This window comes from Dama dama, chromosome 20 (assembly GCF_033118175.1).
Source record: "Dama dama isolate Ldn47 chromosome 20, ASM3311817v1, whole genome shotgun sequence".
Classification (NCBI taxonomy): domain Eukaryota; kingdom Metazoa; phylum Chordata; class Mammalia; order Artiodactyla; family Cervidae; genus Dama; species Dama dama.
The window spans coordinates 49,009,532-49,037,041 of record NC_083700.1 but is presented as its reverse complement, the minus strand read 5'-3'; the positions used below and the strand labels follow the sequence as shown (position 1 = coordinate 49,037,041).

At 34.5% G+C, this 27,510-nt stretch overlaps 1 protein-coding gene across 5 annotated transcripts in view; it reads right to left on the bottom strand.

Moving 5' to 3' along the window:
- Positions 1 to 27,510, bottom strand: part of ARHGAP29 (Rho GTPase activating protein 29) — an 85,021-nt gene that overhangs the window by 42,048 nt on the left and 15,463 nt on the right. For 2 of the 5 annotated variants that reach the window (XM_061121336.1, XM_061121338.1), the window contains exons 2-7: positions 24,449 to 24,685; positions 13,268 to 13,402; positions 3,487 to 3,583; positions 3,042 to 3,114; positions 923 to 971; positions 353 to 490 (exon numbers count right to left, since the gene is read on the bottom strand). In XM_061121336.1, coding sequence (XP_060977319.1) covers positions 353 to 490; positions 923 to 971; positions 3,042 to 3,114; positions 3,487 to 3,583; positions 13,268 to 13,402; positions 24,449 to 24,653 — 697 coding nt within the window. In that variant the 5' untranslated portion in view covers positions 24,654 to 24,685. Of the gene's footprint in view, positions 1 to 352; positions 491 to 922; positions 972 to 3,041; positions 3,115 to 3,486; positions 3,584 to 13,267; positions 13,403 to 24,448; positions 24,686 to 26,213; positions 26,272 to 27,510 lie in introns of all 5 variants that reach the window. The other 3 variants (XM_061121337.1, XM_061121339.1, XM_061121340.1) reach the window with 3 other exon arrangements.

Below are 27,510 nucleotides of genomic sequence, written 5' to 3'. Positions count from 1 at the left end.
CTGATCTGATAGCTAGATTTTATCTGATAGTTGTTTTTTATCTCCTTTAACTATATTATCTGATTGCATTTCTTTTCGTTCATTAGAGTATGACTTCTTTAAAGGCAAAGACAGTACACTGTCATGGTGTCCCCATATCTAATGGTTGGTCCACAGTTCAATATTCAATAAGTATATTTACTTTAAGGAGAGCCTTCCCTATTTCAAGAAAAGAAAATGGACAATGATTTTATTCACTACAATGAAAGCACTACTAATTTGGAATCATTATTTACAGTCTGTAGAAAATGAATCACAAAGAATTCAGTTCTTACGTTCCAGAGTTAATTAGATGCCCCAAAGGGCAACTCACCCAAATTCAGCTTCTTTTCAACCCATGAGACTATGTTCTTGGTATATTTTGACCATGTTTTAGCATATGACAAAGCCAGTTCTACAGAATTAGTGTTTTTTAACAGCATGCTGTCTAATTCTATAGGAGAAAAATTTCCTGAAAATAAAAAAATGTCAAGGTAAGTATATATTAAATAAGAGCTCATAACATGAAACCTTTAAAGGAGCATTAAAATCCTAAGATGTTTTTCAATGAAAACTGGTTGAAAAAAATGTGACAAATTCAGAAACAAAGGGTCACGGTTTGAGTTGAAAATAATTTCAAATTACATTTTTAAAATCTCAATGCATATTTCTATTATTCATCAAGTTACAAACCCTATATAATTGTTGATCAGTCTCTATCATCACACTATCTGCTCTAGTAGGTTTTTTTCCCTTAAGTTTTATATGTAACACTACATATTATTCATCTTATGTCTAAAATAAATACTTTCGGCGACTAAGCAAGAAGATTAAGTAATCCAAAACATTTATCAAAAGTAACTGCAAAATGTCTGACTAAAATTTTAAGTACCTCAAACATTACCTTTTTCACTGGATGAGTCCACTGATTCCACAGAAACACTTTCAAAAGACTTTAAAACAGGAAGAAAGCAAATTTAAGATTACAGCAGAAGGTAACAGATCTTTGCTTCAAACTTTTTTCACTCTAACTTGTTACTCTGAGATAATTCCTACTAAAGAATTTCAAGCATTTAGAACTCAAAGAGCCTGAGATGCCTGTTTAAATGCCAGAACATTTAATAAGAACTATATAGCTTTTTACAACAGCAGTTCTCAAGGTCCAAGAATGAATAACCTCTTTGTTTACTAACAGCGTTAATGAATCCATTCAAAATTTTAAATTCTGAAGATCTCAAAAATATTAGTCAGCAAGTTATAGAAACAATCTAAATAGACTGCTATCTAAACAGAAGACAAAGACACTCTCTTTCAGCCATCCTTTACCGTTTTATTATATGATAAGCATTTCATGCAAAGTCCAGCTTAGTGTGGAATTTTCTATGATGATGGAAATGTTCCATAGCTGCACTGTCCAATAAGGTAGCTACTAGCTACCTTTGAAAAATGGCATTTAAAAAGTGGCTAATGTAAATGAGAATTAAAATTTTAATTTAATGCACTGCATGTGACATGCAGCTACCTTAATAGACAGTGCAGGAAAAGGTTATCTATCAAAATTGTGAGAGCTTATTATTCACTGCAAAAGCAATCATGTAAAACCTACATCTGAAGTCAAGCTCTATCACTTAGTAGCTATATGACACTGAGCTACATATTTATACTCACTTAAGTTTGCTTGCCCCTTCATAAAATGAGGATAAGAACACCACTTCATAAGACTATTTTAAAGATTAAGATGATGTAGGTTTGGGGCTTCCTTGGTGGCTCAGTGGTAAATAATCCACCTGCCAATGCAGAAGACATGCGTTCGATTCCTAATCCAGGAGGATCCCACATGCCATGTGGAGCAAATAAGCCTGTGTCCCACAACTACTGTAGCCTGCACGCCCTAGAGCCTGCGCTCCGAAGTAAGAGGAGCCACTGCAATGAGACGCTCACGCACAGCAACATGGGCCACAACAGGAGCACGTGAATAAGACATATGATTCACACCTAAAATTTAAACTGTTTACACCCCTGTTACACCAACAGAATGTTTTATTACACTTTCTAAATTAGCAGCAAGCTTGAAACATATAATTTGAGGAAAAATCATAAATAACAGCATATTATTTAAAGATCTTGAAATTCTTCATAATTCTGATATGGTTTCTACACTGTCCTCCTTCAGTCATCAAATGGATGACTTCAGAATGTCACATTTTTTTTCTAAATACTGTAGTACATATAACAAACGGCCTTTAAGTGGTCATTCACATTTTGTATTATTTAAGAAAGACCTGTAGTTCTATTATTTTGACATAATAACAAGTACTTGGCATGTTTCCAAATATGTGCTGCAATCCTTTTGGATCGGAATTCCAATCCTTTCTGGAAATCCTTAACAGGAAATGATCAACATATGTCCCTAATGCAGTCTGTTTAAATATCTTGAATTTGGTGAAAAAATATTACTCAAATGAAAATATTACTACTACGATTACTATAAATCTTTCAAGCAATATTCTACATACATTCCTAATATTCTATTATTTCATAGGCATTTTTCGGCAACTAGGAATCAGAACTCTAATTCTCTGACATACTTATAAGGATGCTCTTAGGGAGGACTAAGACCTACAGTTTTGTTAATAAGGTGTTTCATGGTAACAAACAAACTGTAGGGTATGTGAAAAGATTAACACCCTCTTCACTTTCTGTATCATTTTTCTAAGTTTCCACCAGTCTTTAAGACCTGTGACACTGTCAGGAAAGAAAAACAGCTAAGAACTACTGACTAAAATTTTGGATCATATGACATATAGATTCATTACATAAGACACTATAAAATTATCAGATACATTCTTTTAAAATGATAGTGTCACTTCAAAAGTACAACTAAATTTTTGGCCCCCAAATTGGCCATTTTCTTGCTACATTAAAAAACTATCAAAGACTAATGCTGAGATTAAGATTAGGATATTATTAAAATAGGAAGCTAAAAATATTAAAGTCTTTGCTTTCATACAAACTTGGCCTACCTTACTTTCCTGAGAAACAGGCAGTCGCAATAATGAATCATTGCCTACATCTCCCATAAGGAAGTTTGTCAAGCTATCCAGGGGAAGTTTAAAAAAAAAGAAATAGAAATTAAAAAAACAAAGACAAAACACAAGTCGTTATATTGCTCTGTTACAAGCTTTACATTCAACATGTCATCTAGATTAAAAGAGCCTTAGATATAAACTCCTAAGACTCTATCCACATAAACTAAGCAGTCACTCACAAATGGATGCTGCTTCTGAATGGCCATAAACACTTCCAAATACAGCAATAAAGCAACACAGGATATAGCTTTTCCAAAGCTGTGATAATATTTTATGTTGGTTAATACTTTACTTTGCTTTACATACTGAATTATCGTGACACATACTCTCACTGAGACACTCAGGCCCTAAATTCTTGAAATGACAGTCCTCTACTTACATATTTCCAAAGGTAAAGGCCAAGGTTTCAATAGAAGAAAACACTTCTCTGAAGAGATCATTTTTGTTTTCTTCATTTACTTCTGTGAAGTTCACAGCTGTAGGGAAAAGGGGTTACAATAAATGAGGGGGAAAATAAACTAGATTTATACAAAGTCATTTAATCCCATAAAAATCCGCCATTACTTTCTAGAAGCATTAGAAGATTCAGAAATTAAAAAAACCTAATAAACAAAATAAATATGATGTTCAAGTTCTTCATTAAAGAAATCATACAAAAGAATCACCTTGCACAAAAGTAGCTGGCATTCCAAACTGACTCCTCCACACACTGCATTATTTGGCACATCCAAAAAGTGATTCAATGTGAAATCAATGGATCTTGAGTCATGGAGACCACGTTACATCAGCCCTCTCTCAGTAAGACAGCTCTGTACTATTTTCTCTTGCTTATTGCTTCATGGCATTTTTAAAAAACAGTTAAATGCACCGTGGCCCACTTAAGTCAATATGAAGTACATTTTCCACTACAAATTACCAATATCTAAAGTCATATATACATCTGACTTAGCATAAAACCTATACACAAAGTCTATCATATTAACAACACCCAATACTTTAAAAAATTTTAATTCCTTATTTCTTCCTTTTTAAAGTCTTATTTCTTATAAGGTCCTTAGGCTCTGAGGTCCATTTAAATTGATATATAGCTGTCTTTTGTTTATCATAGTGATATTCTAACATTTTGCATTTTGTTAAAGAAAATTATGAAACATAACTGGAAAAAGTTTCTTATTATAACTTTGTCTTTACACACCTTTGTTAAAAGCCCAGATACAATTTACAGAGACAAAACTTGAGGGTTGAATAGGTAAACTGTTTGAAGCATCACATTCTACTCAGACTGAGTTTAAGGAGCAACTGGCTCCTTGTATCCCACCCTCTCTAGGATCCCTTCCAATCAACCTCCCTAGGATCCCTGCCATTCACCCTCCCTAGGATCCCTGCCAATCACCCTCCTAGGATCCCTGCCAATAACTGGAAGAAGAGAAACCAAGTGGAGACGAAGCTATACTTTGTTTAAAAACAGAATTGTTCTTAAGCTTGGTTGTACATCAGACTTACTTTAGAAGCTTTAAAAACAAAATCTGAGGCCCACCACCCAAGATTCAGATTTTAAAAGCCTGGGGAAGCACAGATATTTATTCAAAATTTCTCCCAGGTGAATCTAATGTGCAACAAGAATTGAAAATGCTTTCTAGAAAGCCAGGATTCCTAAGAAGGGATGAATTAAAACCTCAAACCTGGAAGCCTCAGGAAATTACAACCAAGAGTTTATAGATACGAGGGGCTAAGGTCCACACCTTTCATCATATTCCTCTAAATAGTCCTGATACAAAGATGAAGAAAAACTTAAGAACCACAACAAATAATTTTTAAAATATCTCAAAATTTAGGTTGTAGCTTACATAACCTAAACAGCTGAAAGAAATCCATACAAAATATATGAAACAACAGTTTTCAAGACACTAGCTATCAAGCAGCAAAGAAGAATCCAAACTTAACAATAAACAAACGTGGTAAGCTCTACAACTGCCCTAAGCTTACTGTCTCATAACACACACAGATTTCTGAGCAAAGGAAACTAACAGAGATAAAGAATGCCATTTTATAATGATGGAGTCAGTTCATCAGGAGGACATAATTTTATACATTTATGTACCCAATTAACAGCTTCAAAATGTATGAAACAAAAATTAATAAAACTGAAAAGAGATAGACAAATTCACAACTATAGTCAGAAATTTCAAAAACCCTCTCTCAATAATTGACAGAACCTGTAGACAGAAAATCAGTAGAGGATATGAAAGCCTTCAACCACACTATCAGACACATGGATGAGATGGACATTTAAGGAACCTCTACCCGATGACAGCAAAACACACATTCTTTTCAAGCATACAATGTAAATTTACAAAGATGGAACATATTATGGGCCATAAAAGCAGTCTCAGTGGGTTTAAAGGGATTCTAGCCAGCAAAATATGTTCTGTGACTAGATGGAATTAAACAATAAAAATCTCTGTAAAAATTCTCAAATATTAGGAAACTAACACACTTCTAACTAACCCCATGGGTAAAAGAAGAAAAAGGGAAATTAGAAAGTATTTTGAACACAATGAAAAGACACTGTATCAATATTGGTAAAGGTGGGGGCAAAGAGGTGCAGAAGGGAGGGATTACCAAGGAGCATGCATCACCTGGACTGTGATGGTTCCACAAGAATATGAATACCAAAATTGATCAGATTGTACCCTTAATTTAAATATGTGCAGTTTACTGTAAGTCAATTATACCTCAATAATGCTGTCTTAAAAACTGCACTGGAAAGTAGACTTCAAACGTAATTTAAAATGGAATACCAGAAAAAAATGTAAAACCTACTTCTATTTCCTAATTTTAACATGTTAGACTTTAAAGACTTCCTGGTGGAAGTCTTCCTGGTGGACTTCCCTGGTGGCTTAGACGGTAAAGAATCTGCCTACAATGTGGGAGACCTAGGTTCAATCCCTGGGTCGGGAAGATCTGGAGAAGGAAATGGCAACCCACTCCAGTATTCTTGCCTGGAAAATCCCATGGACCGAGGAGCCTGGTAGGCTACAGTCCACGGGGTCGCAACGACTGAACGACTTCGTTCATTCATTCAGACTTTAAAGAAAAGAAAAAAAACTATAAAACTTGGCAGAATTCTGTAATTATTCTTCCTTTCCTATAAATATATTTTTCAAATCACAAAACAGGACTGGGAGACTTCAAAAAATAATTGTAAGTAATGAAAAGACAATTATTTAAACCATCTTCAGTCCTTATCTTCATCCCTACTCAAATGAGGTTACAGCCATCTACTGAAAATTCCTCTTCTTGCCTTTGCCTCCACTTCAAAACAGCTCTATATCTAATTTCCTTTAACTTCTTTTGCTCCTGCCCAGGGTTTCAAAGAATAATCTTCAGCTCCTTTCCAAAAATAAATCTTGCCATTCTCTCCTGCATTCTCCAAAACCCTGGGCCACCATTGCTTGTGCTCAGTCACGTCCAACTCTTTGCAACCCCATGGACTGTAGTCCACCAGGCTCCTCTGTCCTCCTCCCTCAAGGCTCCCCTAGTTCCCACTAGCTGACACTTTTTATGATACTAATAACACACCCAAATCTTTTCTATGGGAAAAATTAAATTTACCATATTTCTCCTTAAAGCTATCATCCTCATTCAGCATTTCTTTACTGACAAACCTCTATAAATAGATAATGACTGAATGCACTAGGATTTGACTTTTCATCCAGTTTAATGGTTAGCAGGGGTTGGAAAACTTTTTCTGTAAGGGGCTAGATAGTAAATATTTCAGACTTTTCAGGCCATACAATCTGTTGCAACTATATTCAACTATATTCAATAAAGGAGTCAAACATAAACAAATAAATTTGAGTAGTTGTTTCTAATAAAACTTTATTTACAAAAACTGGCAGCAGGTCAGATTTGGCCCACTGGTAGTACTAATAGTTTGTGCACCCCTGGTTAAAAGGATGGGTTCCAAAGCCAGTATGCCTAGGTTAAATCCTAAATCTGTCCATCTCTTATGAGGTCAGGTAGCTTAACTGCTCTGTTCCTCAGTTTCCTCATTTATAAAATGGGGATAATAATACGTATTTTGAGAACCACTGTGAAGACTGAATGAACATAGAAGGGAGCTTTTTATATAGAAAATACTCAATGTCTCACTCAATACCACTCAACAACACTGTCAGTAATCTGCAACTATATTAGTCAAACTTAGAAGTCTTTTTTTCCTTTTAAGTGTTCATCCTATTTGACCATTCTGCAACTCTCAACAACCCTACCACTTAATACATATGGAACTGAACAAATCTCTCTATGTTTCAGCTTTCTTATCTGCAAAACAGGAGCTGATATAATAATTTCCTATAGAGATTAATGGGTAATCCATGTAAAGAGCTTAACAGTATGTACATCCTCAATATATTATGTCAGCTATTATTACTATAAGTATTAACCACTTTCATCGTCTTGAAGCATTTCGCTTAGAAGCAATACATTATAATTAACTAGAGGAAGCAAAGCTTCAGAGGTTCAAACCTGAGTTTAAATCTGACCCATATCACTTCCTGTTTTACTCTGGATATGTCACCTAACTTCAATTTCTCCATATTTAAAATGGTGTGTTACAATTCCTCATGTGTAAACTGAAAGGAACTAAGAAAACAAATGTAAAGCACCTAGGGTGTGGAACTTGGTATTTAGTAAATCTGAGCACCCTCATGTTCTTCATCTATCTGTAGACAATTGTGCTTCATACAGTTGTTTACACTCAGTCCAAAGTTCTCATCTTGGCCTTCTTCTCTATACATTATCCCCATAAAATCTCACCACTTTCAGTATCTTTAAGGAAATAATCCTCAAACTACCTATCTAGGTTTCTCCTCTGAGCTCCACTGGTCTGTTTGATATGTTCCTCCCCCTCCTTTCTAGTCTTCACCCACCAGCACTGTGATCTCAGCATGTACGAAACCAAACCCTCATCTTCTCATATGCTCTGCCCCTCAAGTCTACTCTTTTCCATATATTTCCTAGCTCATTAGTTTTGCTTCCAAAATGCCTCTGAAGTTTTTTCCTTCCATCCCATTCCCACTGACACTGACTTAGTTCAAAGAGGACATTTTACTTCCAGTCTGGACTATTTAACAACCTGCTAATTAGCCTCTCTGTCTCCACTCTCTCCTATTAGCTGACCTTCAAAATCAAATTTAAAAAATTTTGTGCAAAGTTTAAATATCTCCCTTGAGTTCCCTATTAAGTCACAACAAGGAGCACTAAAACACATTTAGTATCTCTTTAAGAAAACACATGAATAATTTTCATACATATACTCTACTAGAACAGCAACTCTGAAACAATTTTACAATAACCAACCTTTGGTAAAAAATACACATCACATCATGACCAAGTATACCATAAACATATAATAGTCATCAGTTATATAACACCTTTAAAGTTTCTGAAACATCCTTAAGCCTTAAACTTCTTTTCTATTCTCTTTCAAATTTTAAAAATGCTGGCTACGATTCATTAATGTGATGTCATAAATCAGAGGCCAAAGTTTGAAAACTGCTGAATTAAAAGATACAATGGAAGACAATTTTCACCAGTTGCATGGGGAAAATTGCAAAAACACAAACCAAAAGCTACAAGATTTATAAAATGAAAACTTCACATTGCTTCTGAGAAACAAAAAGACAACTTGAAGAACTTACATGCATCCTATATTCTCAGAAATGCTAAGTATACAAATTGCTCCTTAATTTTATGTATAAAGTTAATTATAAATTAACTATAATCTATGTTTATAGACTTAATTATAAATTAATTTAAATTTAATTCAAATCACCTTCAAACTATTAACACATATTTTTTGGAACTAGGACAAATCAATTCAAAAGTGCTTATGGAAAAATAAAATCCTGAACAAAAAGAGTACTGGAAAGAGGAGCTACCCCTACCAGACACTAAAACATACTATAAAACAATGGAGACAATAAGGTATTGACACATAACTAAACAAATCAAGGGGAGAAAATAAACTCTAGAAATAGGTATTAAATATAGGTGACAATGTAGTACATTTATGATAAAGATGGCATCTTAAACCAATGGGGAAAATATGAATTATTCAATAAACTAGCTAGAAACATAGATATTCTGGAATGTACCAAAGATTTAAATTTAATAAACACCACCATGAAAACATTAGAAGAAAAAACAATGGCGAATGCTATTATAATCTCCAAGCAGGGAAATCTTTCCCTTATACTCAAAAAAATACAAAAGATTGAGATATAGATGCAAAATAAAATAAAATAAGCAACTTAAAAGATAAAAACAAACTGAAGAAAACCTGCAACTTATGTCAAAGATTAAGGACTAATTTCACTTATAGAGAGTTTCTATAAATCAGTAGTAAATCAGTACTAAAAAACGACCATCAAGAAAAAAATCTGAATCAATAGTCAAGTCACATAAAATGATGTGCAAATGGCTCTGAAACATATGAAAAGATACTCAACTATACCCAAAATGAGGGAAAAGCAAATCAAATCTATACTGAGATACCAGTTTTTGCTATCAGATTGGATAATAAAGTCTGGTCACCAGCTCTGTTGGCAAAGGTGTATGAAATTAGTTTCTTCAGCGTGACTATCAGAAAGACAGAAACTCTATGGAGGATGTTAGCAATATAAAAAACATAAATGCACATGTGCTCTGTTCTAGTAACTACTCACCTAGGAATATACACAAGCTATTCATTGAAGTACTGTTTGTAATTAAAAAATTAGAAACAATCCAAACATCTATTAGTAGTGAACTGGTTAAATTAATTATAATACATCAATATAATGGAATATCATGTTGCTTTGAAAAAATAAATAACAGCAAAAGAGGACTTTTATATACAGATAACTCAGAACAATAAGCAAAGAGCAGAATGTTACCCTTTGCATAATAAAGAGAACATATTGTATTTGCTTCTGTATATGTAATATGTCTTCAGAAAGATACATAAAAAACCAGTAACAGTTGTTGCTTGTCTAGGGAAAGGAATGGGTAGCTAAGGTCTGAGGTGGAAAGACACTTCACTGATTGAATACCTTTTTATAACGTTTGCCCTACGAATCATGTGAATGAATTGCCTATTAAAAAATTAAGTTTCAAAACAAAGAAAACATGTGAGGCTTCTACAATTTTGGATACATAATTAAAACTTATTTTTCTTCTTTTGTTGCCAATTTTTAAATACAGGGCAAAATACAGATCATGAAAAACCTTAAAAATGGTCCTTTTATATTACAAATGAGGTTTACCAAAATGCTTGTAAATGAAAACACAACTACTACATACACAATAAATTACTGAGTGATACGATGTCTTCATCTACTTCACAAATAAGCTGTATCTCTCTTACCATATTGCAAATATTTTGTCAGACTGAGCTTCCTGCTTGGAAACAAGACACAGGAAATACAAACCACTATTTGAACGAATGGGGAAAAGCTAAGGATTTTTCTTTTAGGATTATTAAAAGGTAAATTCCACATTTAAAATAAAAAATAAGAGAAGTTAAAGGATTTCAATTTTATTCCAATGCAACTGTTATTATTATGCAGAGGAAGTGCATAGATTTCATGCATTCACACCCTGAGCAGCACAAACAAAATTATACCTCCCTGATCTAACTGTCTTTAGGGCTTCCCAGGTGGCTCAAACCTGAAGAATCCTCCTGCCAAGCAGGAGACTGGAGTTAATTCCTGGATCGGGAAGATACCCTGGAGGAGGAAATGGCAACTCACTCCAGTATTCTTTCCTGGGAAATTCCATGAAGAGAGGAGCCTGGCATGCTACAATTCATGGGGTCATAAACAAGTCAGAGACCACTAAACAACTAAACAACAACAACAATAATAAAAAATGGTTTCTACACTTCAAACCCTGGCCTTTCCAGGGTTTGAAAACTAAATTAAGATTAAATGAAAGAATTAAATAAGCTCTAATATGACACCAATTTTCTAGGTTACTGAATATTTCTCATTTGAGTTATCAATGACATTTTTAGATGGCCTCAACAATAAGATAAGGGGGGTCATTTAGAAACTTAAAACTTACACCAAATAAAACACAATTTTTAGTTTTCTAGCTTCATGGAGTCCTACTGAAACAGAGTAAGTGGAGTCCTACTGAAACAATAAATTCCCCAACAACAAAGTAATCTTCTAAATTTCATCAAACACAAAAGTAAGACTGTAACAATAATTCCAAGGGTAAAGACAATCTTAGCTGGAAATAATACTCAAAAAATTGCTTTACCTCAAAGAAAAAAGATCTGTAAAGCAGTGGAGAGGTCACTTTCTTTCTGTTTCTGGAATGTGGACATCAACCATACACAGACACCCTCCTTCCCCAGGACATCCTGACTATACACAATAGCTACTGACAACAATTGAATGAACTGTGGTCGTTATTTTCAAGCATGGAAATTTTACTATCTATAGACACAAATTACTCTAACTTACATTAAATTGTGCTTATAAACAATCTATTTAAAAACATATTTGGTTACTATGCATTTTTAAGAGTCACAACAGAAGCTATCCACTTTGAAACCATCTATATTTTTCCAGTGCTTGAAATAGAGAAAAGAAAACCACGCAAATGGGATCAATCTACATAAAAAGTAGGGAAGGCAGTTCTTAAGTACATGGACTATATTGTACTGACAATGTTTTTATTTTCTCTTCCTGCCTAATCCCTTGACACTTGCCCTTTGCCCTCTCTACATCAATCACATCATGTTCTTCACATCCAGAGTTCTACAAGCATCCAGAATTGCAGTTCCAATCCCTGCCCTAGACCAGTTAATATTCACCTGACCTTTGAGACTCAGGACAGGTAATCCCTCTCCCCAAAAAAGCCTCTCATTTCATTACTCAACCTATGGTGACTCACTTTCGGTGAGTTAAACTATTGTTAAACTAAACTGTTAAACTATTTGAGTTCACATTACCTATCAGGTTAACATTTAACACTGACAATCACTGATTAGAACCTAACATTTTAAAAATTCCATACATCTTTCACCAGATAATCTACCTCATCTTCTCTGTCCCTGGGATCTCACATTCAGCTCTCTACTCAATCTGCACACTCTGAGTTGGTGTCATCCTCTTCCATCACCACTCACAGGTCAACAACAATCCAAGTCCACTACATCTTCAACTTCAAACTTCAGCTTAATCCCTTACACTCAACCTGTCCTATGTTTCATCAAATCAACAGTCATCTCCTCTTCTGTAACAGCCACACTCTACTTCTACCACACCCCAGCTTCTGCCTTAGCTCAGACCGTCAACCCTCATCTAGCCCATTATTTCCAATAATCTCCTAACTGAACTCCTTTGACCCTGGTGTCATTTTTCTCAATATTTATATAATGCAGCCTAGAATAATCAATTTTAACAATTTTTGGTCCAAATTATTTCATCAAAGGATAATGTCCTAATTCTTATTTCTTTTAGCACATGTAATATATACACACATATTTATATACACATATATGATAACTTATTCTACAATTTTAGTTTCATTTATTCACATTTTAAAATAAGGTACCAATTAAGTCTACTTTTTTCCCATTTGTTTCCCTCCTTTAAGTGGAGTCACTACAAATGGCCATTTTCCAGCATCAATTGTCCTCAGATAACAAAGACTTTTTGTGCACCAGTAACTTATTTCAAAAGAGCATACATACTTTCAAAAAACTCAAAAATTTTAAACGTCAGTTGTTTAGTTAATTTCACTTAGTATTTTTAGAGTGTTTCCTGACAAATAAAGTTTGATTTTTAAGACAAAGAGAGTTTTAGGTGTGACTTAGTGTGTTAGTTGCTCAGACATGTCTGACTCTTTGCAACTCCATGGACTGTAGCCCACCAGGCTCTTCTGTGCATGGAGTTCTCCAGGCAAGAACACTGGAGTGGATTGCCATTCCCTTCTCCAGGGTGACTTAGTAGGAATATTTAAATATCAAAGTGTGTATGACTCCTACTGATACACATCATACAGGCGCCATGAGAGACGGCTCCACAGACATTATGAACCAAAATGTATCATGTGGATCCTTTTTACTCATGCCAACCCACAGTTAATATTGTCTTCCTTACCTTTCACTTTTGTGGTAAGCATTTCTGCAGCATTTTGAAGATCGACAGAATTGAGGTTCTGATGTTTACTCATTACAGACTTTAAAACACGAAGAAGTTCATCCAGACGTATATGAATGACTTCTTTAAAACACTCTTAAAGGAAAAAAAATTTTTTTAATTTGTTTCCCAAACCATGTTACAAGAATCTAAATAAACCATGAAAGACCCTTTGGTAGCACATTTCAAGCAGAAGCAGTGGCTCCAAAATTTTTGCCTACAGTATGGTCACTTTTATTTTCACCATTGCAATTACATGTAACTCATTTAGCTTTCAAAAAATCCATAATCATTTTAATTCACTAAAGATTTCAAAGGCATTCATAGTCAGAGTCAACTTAGGCACTACCTTTTGCAGTTTTCTCAGTCTAAATGTACTCTCCAGATTTCCCTTGAGGCAACTTTATAAGTTTTTCCTGTCTTACAGTTTTTACTATTAATATACTTTTTAATACATACGGTAACAGTTAAAGCCCTATAAATGTCTGAAATATTAACTCGTATTAAATGGCACTTACATGTTAAGTTACCACATAAGAATTGACTCATCATTAAGCTATTATCAGGTATCAGAAATGAGCAACTCACAGGCATATATGTAAGTACCACCATTTCACCTATATATTTTAAAAACTGATACAATTTACATACAATAAAATGCATAGATTTATATGGTTCAATGAAATTTTATACTTTTAGAAAAACTGAATTAACTGCCAATGATGAAAAACTTGGGGATCATTACAAAAACTCCAGATTTATGCCTACACTTGAAAAATCAAACTGTGATTATACCAGGCTCACATCCTCCTTGGCCACAAGCAGCTGAAACAGAGCAGCACTGCTCTCTTTTAGGCATGCTTCCTTCCCAGCACCCACCTGCCTGCTCTGACACTTATAGTAGCCCTGGTCAAAGACATAGAGACAACCTTTTATAACCCCTGGAAATAAGGTGACCATATAATTTATCTGTCAAACCGAAATACTCTAGCAAGTGAAAAGGGGGGCACTTGCCAGTAAACAGACATGTTTCTGGATCACCATTACTGGCAAACCAGAAAGTATACTCTAATCTTTAAAACCCCTGAAGTAATCCTCAAAACTTTGAAAAGACAAACACCTGAAATACAATACTCTGATGTAATGTTCATTTCTATAACCTTATATATATATAGCACTAGTGTTTAATAATGGCACATTTATAAAATGCTTCTTCATGTGCTGCTGCTGCTAAGTCGCTTCAGTCATGTCCGACTCTGTGTGACCCCAGAGATGGCAGCCCACCAGGCTCCCCCGTCCCTGGGATTCTCCAGGCAAGAACACTGGAGTGGGTTGCCATTTCCTTCTCCAATGCATGAAAGTGAAAAGTGAAAGTGAAGTCACCCAGTCGTGTCTGACTCTTAGCAACCCCATGGACTGCAGCCTACCAGGCTCCTACATCCATGGGATTTTCCAGGCAAGAGTACTGGAGTGGGTTGCCATTGCCTTCTCCGTCCTTATGTGCTAGGCACTGTTAAAAGCACTTAAAGCCTATCACCTCATTTAATTTTCATATCAATTCTATTAGATAGATAATTTTAAAAATTTCCATTGTACATATGAGAGAACTGAGACACATCTAGGTTAACCAAGTCACAATTTGAACCCAGGTTGTGTAATTCTAAAAGCTAAGCTCTTAGCATTATACTGTCTCCCTACTGAAATATTAAGAGCTTTAAAATACATTTCTAAAGGCATGTTTTATATTTATGCAAATTTCCCAGAAATATTAAAAGGCAGACACTAGAAAGAAAATCTACAGGATGAAAAAACAAAAGAAAATTCTACTATTATCTATCAAACATTCCATTCATTAACAGCATTATCAAGAACGAGAAATGAGTAGTATAAAAGGAGTAGACAAGGTGGGGAGCTGGGTATATTAGGGCAAAAAGTATCCCAGGTAGAGGTGAAGAAGAATAGTTCAGGTAGTGATGGGAGGAGAGAGAATAGAGTGCCTTCAGTAAAAATTCCACTCATTCATCCAAAAATTTTAATAACAGATAAACCCAAGAGATTAGGTGCTGGCTTAAGTAGCTTTGGAAATGAGTGGAGTGTATAACGTTAACGGCAAAGGAAATGCACATAAGCACTGGACTCTAGCTGATAAAGTTTTCAATGAGACTTCAGGTTAACAATGCTGATATTGCTCTACACGTATCCTGAAAGTGAACAACTGCATAACTGGATGGTGGATGGTGGGAGCCAGCATGGCACTCCCCCCACCCCAGGAAAAAAGAGAGAAAGGAAAGCCAGTCATTTCTATCTCCTACTGTGATGTTTCAGATTAATTTCTACAGATATTAACATACTTAGGAAATAGAGGTAAAAATACTTTGTCTTATTTTGAGGTCTCAGGAAAAAGAGCTTGATCTTTGTGGGTCAACAACAATCCTTAATTTTCAAAATGGATATTGGATATTAAACAAGAAGGCTTCCCAGGTGACGCTAGTGGTAAAGAACCTGCTGCCGATGCAGGAGATCCGAATTCTGTCCCTAAGTCAGGAAGATCCCCCAGAGAAGAAAATGGCAACTCACTCCAGTATTCCTGCTAGGAAAGCCCATGGACAGAGGAGCCTGGTTGGCTACAGTCCATAGGGTCGCAAAGAGTTGGATACAACTGAGGCGACTTAGCATGTATGCACAAAATACTAATAGTTTAAATGCCTAAATAAACCAAGGTAATAAATTCTGGCTTTCTCAGAGTCAAGCAAATTAACTATGTGGAAATAAATATATTTCAAAATTATTATGTGTTTATTAATATATTTCAAATTTATTAGTGTTTATATTTTTCAATGTTCTTAGTTTACAGTATATAGTAACAGATACAGCCCACAGAAACAGAAACTCTTCAGGATTCTCAATAATCTTCAACAGCATAGAGGGTCCTGAGAATCACGGCTATAGTTTTTCTTAAAAATCACTGCAGAACATTCCAATAATTGTCAACATAAACATTCTACCAATTTGAAATTCCTTTTTTCCTACAAGGAAGCCCTTATAAACAGACACTGAAGTTGTTTTAAAGCAAAATACTGAAAGACAGTAACTGAGTTATTTAGTAAGAAATTTCAGAAATATCTCAAATGACTCTATAAATAATTCCTATTTTCTGTGACGGAACACATCTCTGAAGTATATAAATCAATAGAAATGAACACGATAATTTAAAAAGCCTTATGTACAAAGATTCATAAACTCCCCTATGTATTTGAGTAGATAAGTTTAACTACTAGGACATCAGAATATTCTGATAATATTTCAGCTGGGACATTATAAAATAGCAAGCCCTTAATTATGTTTTATAATTTTAAAAATGTTCCAATGTTCTTTTTCCTTATAGAAGAATAAAGCTATCTCAAATTATTTTTATGAAGCAAAAGCTTCTTGAACTTTTATTTTTTTATAAAGTTTTACGTTTAGGCAGCTCCTTCACCAACACTAAATATCTCCAAACCACCAAAAGCAGCAACAATGAGCTAAGCAAAAAAAGACAGTAATTGTTCTTCCCCAGTGGCTTCCCTGGTGGCTCAGACGGAAAAGAATCTGCCTGCAATGTGGGAGACCTGAGTTTGATCCCTGGGTTGGGAAGATTCCTCTGGAGAAGGGAATGGCAACCCACTCCAGTATTCTTGCCTGGAGAATTCCATCAACAGAGGAGCCTGGCAGACTACAGTCCATGGGTAGTCCATGGCAAAGAGTTGGACATGACTGAACTACTTTAGTTATTTTCCAATACAGAAGAAAGGCATGCGGCTGATTGGTGTGGCAGAAAACAATAGATTTAAATCAAGAAACTTCCATTCCAATGCTTAATCTACCACTTCCTTGAAATGACCATATACAAAACTCAGCTTCTCTAACCTCAGATTCATCATTTAAAATTCATTCAAATTACCTTATAAGTTTGTTGTGAATATCAAATAAATTGACAGAAACAAAAGTGCTTTATAGTTTTAATATATGCAACTATTATTACTATTAAATCTGAAAGCCATTCTAACTAAATACCTTTGAAAACAGATTTGTCCCACACAGAATTACACTCAGTAACAAATTACAGTATGGTTCCACAATATTTTAGTTAATGAAAAAGAGATATTAAAGTTAAATTTCAATTTAATTTTATATGTAAAATCTAAATTAGTAAACCACTTAGAAATAAAATCATAATTAAGAATATATTTTATAAAAATATTTCTATACCTACCAAGTAAATTATAGTATTTAATTTAGTCATATAATTACAAGATAATTTTTAAGTTTTATAGTGGCCATATTGTAAATGTAATAAAATTTAAATTACAGTACAAAGGTATTAAATATGCAAATACTATAAGGTTCAATCAGTTTTAATACTAGCTATATAAAAGAGTAAAATTCCTGTATCCCAACATTTGCTTATTTACCATCCCTATATGGTAATCTGAATTTTAATTTATTGTTTCTTTCATTTGTGCCATTTATTTTCTGCTTCACTCAGCTTATCAAGTGAGAACAGATTAGCCAGTTCCACTTTTTGGTTCTCACACATTAACACAATACCACAGTGTTTATATTGCAAACACTTCATGGAAATACTTAGGTAAATAAATAAGTGAAAAGGCCATGGTGTTTTCCTTGATTTAAAAAAATAAAAACTGACAATTTTTTAACTCAGTCTTATTAATTCAGTTTAACCTCTCTGGGAAAGCAATGAAAACAAGGAGGAGGGGAAAAGTTTTCAAAACTTATCACAAGGAAACTCACTTGTGTTTTCTGTAATGACTTCTGAATGCACAGGATAAAAGTGAAGCTTTAACAGCAACTTTCATTATCCAATCACTTGAGGATTGTAAAAATAGTTATAGTTCACATTTTGAAAGACTTATTCTATGAGCCTTACATATATGAAGTATGAACTCATTTAATTTTTAAAATGACCCAGTAATGTAGGTACTACTATCTTATTTCAGGAAATGTGAAACTGAGGAAGAGAATACTTGTAACTTGCCCAGGGTTATATACAAATAGTGGCAGAATGAGAATTCCACCTCAGGGCTCTAGCTCTAGAATTTATGTTCTTAGTCACCATGATAATCAACATGGTTAAAGAAGTTATAGCTTAATGATAGGTATACTCTGCAATCTGTGATTTAACAGGCTTCAACTTCCAGTTGAATATGCCAGTTACTATTACAAATGAGGTTAAATTAAGTAAGCCATACTAAGTAAGTGCAGAAGAGGAAAGCAATCTCCTAAAGCTGACACGTGTGTAATAAATGAGCTACCTGTATTTCATACTTCATTCCTCAAAGATTCATTTTGTACCTTCTAGACACTAAGCCATAACCTATTAACATCCATATTAGCTTTTCCTAAACGATAATGATTAGAAATCACTTCTAGAGAGGTTTACTTCTGAAAAACACAATAGGAGGACTAGCAACTTATGTTTCCAGTACTTCACAAAATTTCTTGCACACTATAAAGGTTGAAAGTTAAATACTAGCCAACAATGGTAAAATTAATACTCACTGTAATTTGCCTAAATAAATTTACACATCCTCCTGTGTGAAAAATGGGGGTAATCCACAAGATAAGATTTCAATTCAGATTTTGGAAGTTTATACAGAACTTCCCTCTCACAACAGAATATAGTATTTAATGACATTAAAATTTTTACTTAATTCCTTCTTTCAGTAAAGTTTGCTTTAGAATGTTAACATACCACTTCTGACTACAGTTCTGTTAAATTTAGGACTCAGAATTCACCAAAAGCTGTCACTTATGAGATCAGTTACATTTTTACAAATTAAAAGTGATACACTCTTCAACTAAAAATCATTTTTAACAATTAGAGAACTTTATCTGAAACTGATGATGAAGTTTTATCTTCCTTTCTAACCTAAACAAAACAGAAAAACAGGGCACCGTTGTCACAACAGTAAACTTTTATTAAAATCCATTTTTAAAAGTTATATAATCAAAAATCTATAAGAAGTATTAAATTAACTGCCAATTTTTTTCTTCAAATGTATGTTATAATGGCGATGGACACTTCCAAGCACTAAGTACTAGACAAAGTAAGCAATGTGCACTATTCTTTCAAACCCAATTATAAGCCTTTCACTTTTTCAAATTTCCAGATTTCAAACTTCCACACATGGTGTTCACTTGGGAATGGGAAGGTGTATCACAAAGGGAGAGTTTAAGGTTACTGTATAAACTAGAAGAGCATTTATCTTTGGAATTCAGAACACACTATTTCTCCATGGGGCAACATAAACCTGAATTGGTCCTGCACATACAGTAATCTGCAGTGCTATATTTAAACACAGGGGATATACGTATAACAGTGTGCCTTCAGCATTTTAACGTAAGATGCAAATTTTGTCCTGTAATTATTCATAATGTACCATAATGACACTGGAGAGAGATCTAAAACTTCAAATTTCACATCTGCTACTTACATAAGACTATGGGGGCTTCCCTGATGGCTCAGTGGTAAAGAATTTGCCTGCCAATGCAGGAGACATGGGTTCGATCCCCGATCCAGGAAGATCCCACATGCATGGCGCAACTAAGTCCCTGTGCTACAACCATTGAGCCTGTGCTCTAGAGCCCGGGAGCCATGATTACTGAGGCCACATGCCACAACTACTGAAGCCTGAGCACCCTACAGCCCACGCTCTGCAACAAGAGAAGCCACAGCAATGAGAAGCCTGTGCACCACAACTAGAGAGTAGCCTCCACTCACGTCAACTAGATAAAAGCTTGTGTAGCAACAAAGATCCGGCACAGCCAAAAAAAAAAAAACCCACAGGGTAACCTCCTCTTGAAAATAAGTAGTGGAGAGAGAATCAATAAACTATCACTTACCCTATATCAAAGGCAAGTGTGTTCACAGTCCTATGATCTCCCACATTAAGCTCTCTACTTTTGTTTGTAAATAAAAACAGTAGAGACAAAGTGCACACACATCTTAACTCTGTTAGGGGGCAAAGAGTCCTTTGGCAGACATTACATGAACTTGGTCAAATTCCAAGAAATGGTGACGGACAGGGAAGCCTAGTGTACTGCAGTCCACACGGCTGTGAAGAGTCAGACACAACTTGGCGACTTAACAACAACAATTTTCTGTAATCAGTTCATCAATACCTACTGCAATATGAGCGTAGCATCCTCACTTGGGAAATTTTCATTAACATCACACTTAAGAAAGTTATCATAAAATTCACTTTATAAAACCCTAAAAATTGGTGGGAGTCAGATGTCCTCTAAAATGTGTTATATAGTTTGAATACAGCTGTATATAGTTTGAATATAGGTGTCTTCAGCTCTGAACTGTCAATATTCCAAACAATGTAGAATTTCCAACTCCAATCAATTTTAAAATCAGAATTATGATATCAATAGCATCTGGTGTAAGCACCTCATTTTAAACAAATTATTAAATGATTCAAGCCATATTAAAAAACTAGTCAATAGCAGAACTGGGTCTAGAACTTAGATTGTATGATTCTCTTTCCTGAGCTCTTTCTGCCATCCCTTATTACCAATCTCACCAACTTGTATAAACTGCTTAGAAACTGCTGGTTCAAATCAAAGAACTGCATGAAAGCTAGACATTCCAAAGGCAATTCAAGGAAGGGGAATTCAAATGAATTCCTAGAATGCCTATTTCTAAGTAAAATTTTGCTCTAATAACAGCTTTTTCTAGGTTTTCTTCTCAGGCTATAAAAATAAAAAATACTTATAGCTTAAAAATTCATCTCAATATTCCAGAGATTGATGAAAACCAAATGTCAATACCATCACTGTCCAATAGAAATCTCTGTAATGATGGTAATTTTTATATCTTCACCATCCAAAATGGTAGCAACTAATCAGAGATGGGTAATAAGCACTTGAAGCAGTTACTGCAACTGAGGAGCTGAATTTTAAATTCTAATTAAATAGCCCTATCTCTAGAGGCTACCATATTGGGTAGGTCAACATAAATACCACGTGAAATAGAATTGGTTAAAGAAATAATGAAAACTGAGCAGTGTCTTTATAGTATCAAACTGCCATGTGAAGCAGCTAATAAAGCATGAGAAAAGAACACACCATTCTGCATTCATGATCTCTAGGTTCCAAATAAAATAGTAGTTATTTATCAGCAATCAGAGGTTGATGAAATCACATAATCTAAATTATACATACAACTCATCTATGAAACGGGCTAAACTTTGCCTTTGTGGGACTGTGTGATTAAATACTGTTTGCATGTGAAAATACTCTGTAAAATGTAAAGCATCATATACAATTATAATAATCTCTATAACTAGTTCAAGGAAAGGCAAATGTGGCTATAAACCTATCACAAAGCTATTGATTTACACCCAGCCTTAACAATGACAGAACACCTGAAGCAGCAGTTACATCATTTTGCACACCACTGCTTCACGACAGGTAAAGTACATAAAGAAAATGGTATTCAGATAACACCAAAGGTGAGCTGCATACCCACAGCTACATTCTTAAAAGACAACTTTTTAGCTTTTTCATAGCCTTAACCAACATGAACTGAAAGGTAATAAACAACACCAAAAATCTGGCATCCCTCCTCTTGAGGAGGCAAAAGACAAAAAAGAGTGGCAAAGCCACCAATCAAATACTGACAATGGTCTCTTCACTCCAAAAGAAAACCATGAAACAGCTCTTTGTTGTCTGGCCAGTTTACAACTATACAGAACAGCAGAAGTCCAGGGAAATTTCTCAATGCTCAGAGACAAAAGCGTGACCTATGTCTATGTCCACTAACATATATATATTAAACCACCTTAGACAGCTACAGAATTCAAACTTTTAACCTGCTTTCCTGAAGATTATATCTCATGTGATTTTTGCAATAATTCTATTAAATAAATAGTATGACACTCTAACATGTTGAAAATCATGATCAAAATTAAACAAACATTTTATTATATGGCATTTGTCATTTATAATGAGGTTGATTTACACTGTTTATACATACTCCCTTTAAAGAAAACAACAAACAAAAAGTTTCTATCAATTCACATAAAGAATATATTTCCAGATTGTGATAACAACCATGCAAAGACAGAGAAAATAAATTCTTGCTAAATCCAAGATTTATGTTGAGATGGCATATGTAAATCCTTTTAACTCTGACTAAAGAATCAAGCATTAAAATCAATCCAAAGATAAATTAATGGAAATTCTCTGGCTACTGCTTACTAATGAGAGCTGGTTACCCAAAAGATGGCTTTTTGCATTAATTTACCAACCATAAACGGAAAACTTTATTAGCAATACACTCAAGTTCTAAATTTTGAAGTACTGGTTTTCTTATTTAAAGAACATCTTTACAGATTTTTAACATTACATTTCTGTAAAAAATATATTTCCATATACATCTTTTTACCTCAAAAGGTCATTTCCTTTTGCTATCTTATTACCAATTTCCTCTTTTCTTCTTACTTAGGATCAACTTTCAATCCTCTTCCTTCCTAACCTATGAACTGTCTATTCACAAATTAAAACTCATTAAAAAAAATTATGGATATAAGGAGTGGGTCCAACTTGTTTTAAATTACTGCCATTTTAAATCTGTGAAACAAGGGATAAACATGCGAGATGAAGATTCCAAATGATGTAAAATTTCCTATGGAAAACAAAAACAATAGATATTCTAACTAAAAATTTTATTTATATTAATGAAACCTATTTTAATTGACACATTAAATAAAATCAGATTTTACCTTAAAGTAAATGAATTGCCAATTAATAAATCATCTTAAATTTTGAGTTAAAAGTTAACCCAGTTAAATCAAAAATAAAAAAATTTTACTATATATAAACTAAAAAAAAATTAAAACCCAGTTAAGAACAAACCTTTATTACACAGCTATGCTTTTTTAAATAAATGGCAGATGTGTCATTTTAATAATGAATCTGTTACTGGTATAAGGCTTAATGTATTTAGAATATCTTTCCACAACAACAAAGTAACTTTTTACCATTTAATTATCCAAAGTTAGACTTCAAAATCAAGCTATTAAAATGAACAGAAATGTAGGTAAATTCTCTTCTAAAAATATATATATAGTCTCAAAAGAATGACTTACATGATTGTCATTTAAGGGTAAATCCAATACTAAAATTTTGAGGTTACAATTCAAGTCCAGGTATTTTGGGCATTTCAAATGGAAAATTACAGTTAGGTTAGAAATAAACTCTTAAAAGCAGTATTTATGACAAACAGAAGGCATGGTTTTTTAGTTTCTATTTTTCAGAATGCATTATCAGAAAATGAGTATCTAACATATTCACAGAAAATATTTATTGAAATCTTATGTCTATGAAACCCCAGAAGGTCTCATATAAATAACCAGGAAACTTAATTTTCTACATCCAGACATACCTTTATGAATATAGACTGAACTGCTACTTATTACAAAAGAATATCAGTTGTATGACTATTAATTACCACTGCCATCAAAATTAGATATAAAAAGCACAGAAAGTTGAAAGACAGGTACTAAGATCAAATCAGGGAGTACAGATGTATATAGCTCTTTATTTCAAGACAATCAAGTCTCAGGCTCCAGTATCCATTTCTAACTAGACAGAAAATAAATTCTGTGACTCTCTTTTGAGGAAGAGAACAGCAAAACAGAATTAAGTTTGACTTCTGAGGAAAAAATTCACTCAAATCAGTGATTTTAGACTGTTTTAGGAACAACATAGAAAACTGAATCTAGGCAGATGTATTAACAATATAAATTAAAAATATTAGTGTGCTTATTAAAGACCAATCAGTGCATTGTTACCATTAACAAGAAGGTTAAAATTCCAAATATCTAAAAATCTCCCATATCAAATAGGTCTTGTTCCCTCATTTCCCAAGCTTTTTACTATGCATTGCATTGGATCTGACTATAACATAGTTTACACTGTAAACATCAAACATTTGGCAAAACATATATAAAATATCTAAAGCAGAATATTCTGCTTCTGCTACTGTGTACATACTTATATGAAAGCGAGGCTGGCATTTAAGATGCTACAAACCATCCAATAAGCAGGTTAAGGGAAAAAGAGCTGACAAACCTGAAAGAATAGCTTCTTTCAAATATAGTAACATATGGGAGAACTTCCTGATATCATGCACCAACTCCTTGATGTAATCAGGATCCAAAATGGCGTTGGAATTTATGGACTTGAGCCCCATCTCAGAAGTTGTAACATCAGTTGAGAGCTGGCCTGTTGACAAAACACGTTTTTTCTTTGTCTTTTTCTGTTTGTAAGCAATCATCCTTTCACATAACAGTCAAAAAAATGGAATTCCTTAAGTGGGGAAGAAAAAAAGAGAGAAACGCAAATATTTCATTAACCAAGGTACATTATAACACCAGGTGTTCACGAACAGCTCAAAGCCCACCTCAATATTCTATTTAAGACAACAACAACAAACTGTATTACTAATATAGCAACTTCCATTTATTAAGTGCCAATAATCTCGACAAGTCTATGATATGCAAATTCTCATTTCCTAAGTTAGGAAAGTGATTTGGAGGTTAAATGATTTGTCTAAGCTCTCAGTGACAACCCACTCCAGTACTCTTGCCTGGAAAATCCCATGGGAGGAGCCTGGTAGGCTACAGTCCATGGGCGTTGCAGAGTCAGACACAACTGAGCCACTTTACTTCACTTCACTTCAGCTGATACAAGATGAATTGGTACTTAAAACCACATCTGCCTTGTGACCAAAATCTATGCTCTTAATAAACTTCCTCTTAGTTTCTGGGGCACAGAATTTTTTAAACTATAAAAGTTGTTCTGAAATGTCACTTAGTGGAAGAACATATTTTCCCACTATGACATCACCTTCAAAAATAAAGGTGAAATATGAGCTTTGAAAATAGAAAGGCCTGTTTTCAAAATCTCCCTTTCATCATTACTATGTTTGACCTGACAAACTGTTAATCATCTCTTCTGGGATTCCCTGGTGGCTCAGATGGTAAAGCGTCTGTCTGCAGTGTGGGAGACCCAGGTTCAATCCCTGGGTTGGGAAGATCTCCTGGAAAAGGAAATGGCAGCCCACTCCAGCAGTCTTGCCTGGAAAATCCCATGGATGCAGAAGCCTGGCAGGCTACAGTCCATGGGGTCACAAAGAGTCAGACACAACTGAGCGACTTCACTTACTTACTTCACTTTGGTGAAGTGTTAGTCGCTCAATCATGTCTGACTCTTTGCAACTCCATGGACTGAACAACAATACACACATGCACTCTGGATTATCACTTTTCATCAAGAATATTTCTCTGTTGAAATTAAGTTCTAAGCATGTCCACAAATCTGACACATTTTGTTGTTATTTGGTCGCTCAGTCATGTCCGCCTCTTTGCTACCCCATGGTCTGCAGCACACGAGGCTTCCCTGTCCTTCACCATCTCCAGGAGCTTATTCAAACTCATGTCCATGGAGTCAATGATGACACACTTGGACTGAACAAATAAATATATGATCACTGGAGCAATATTTTTGGTAATTTCAGGGTGCTATAATAAAAACACAATCTTTGTTATGAGAAAGACTGAGATTTGAATCCTAGCTGAATACTTAGTAACCTGTACAATTTGGTTACAGGCTGTGTGAAGATTAAAAGGGAACACAAAATTAAAAGACTTCACTTAAAACGCCTAAACCTGGTACACAGCAGGAACTCAGGGAAAACCTTACTATGTTTCTGCTTCATCCTTACATTTTACCTTCCTGGAATTAAAAGTCCTAATTTTGTCTCTATCTCTTGAAATCTAAAAGGAAATGACTAGAGGAATTAAATTAACTCCAGCATTATCACTGAAATACTTACCAAATGTTTTGTCTTGGATATTTGGACACTTTCAAAATGGTAGAATGACTAAGGACTTCTGTGAAATTTATAGTAGAAAGTTTTATGTAATATTCATTTCTGGGTTACATGCAAGATATAAAATTGCATCATTTACTCTTTCCTATACATTGCCCAACTCCATAGATTACCCTCCCCCATCTTTTACTCTATCTAATTCTATCTCTACTACCACACTAGGTGAATAACAGAGATTTCTTGTCTGAGCTACTGATGTTAATTTCCTAATGATTTCTCCACATTCATTCTTGTTCATTCCAAAGGTAGTGTCTCACTACAAAGGTATTCATTTTCAAAACATGAATCTCATCATGTTATTTCTCTGCCCAAAACTCTTCCAAAGGACAATGAGAAGCTATCATGCATTACAAGGTTCAACATGAGATCTGCCTCCTACCTATCTCTGCAATGTCATCTGAAGTCAAATTCCTACTCAACACTCTCAGCACTCCGGCCACCCACTTACCTCTTTCTCATTTTTCCAATATTTGTTTACCGTGACTTGTAGTGATAAATAATTTTATATCAGCAGCTAGTATACACATTAAGTATGTTATGTTTGTGTGTGGTGTACGCATGCAGGAACGCGTAAACATAAAACAGATTCTGGCTAAGGAGCCAGATGATGTACTCAGATGTTTTCTTTCCTGTTCCATTTCATTTTTTAAAATGCCAGTTGCAACCCATCAAATTGCTCTCATACTTACTATGGATTCTATCCCTACAACCTGAAAAACACCAATTGTTGGACTCAACAGGGTCCTGTCTATACAGTTCTATTTGCCTGGACTAGTCCTTCCTCTTTGTTTACTCACTCTGATCTCAGTTCAAAGAAACCTTCCTGGACTTCCCCTGCCTCATAACCACCACCGCCACCAAACTAGAACAGAATTTCCTGTTGGATGCTTTATAGCATCTTATGCTTTCCATCACTGCACTTATCCAAGTTCCCATAGATGATTCATGTTTCCCTATCCAGACTATAATCTTAGGGAAATCATGAGCAATGTTTGCTAACCATGTGTTCTCTGCTTATAGCAGTATGAGGGATGAAAAACTCAAAACTGTCTGAATAAGTAATGATTTTGCAGGATGGATAATGAATAATAATGAATAAGCAATTTACAATGAATTTATAAATTTTATAATTTTACAAAGTTTCAATTAATTTTTATAGAAATAAAATGGTTAACCCTGGATTGCTGCAGTGTCTTGAATGGAAAATAGAAATTGTTTTTAACAATCTGTCTCTAAAATA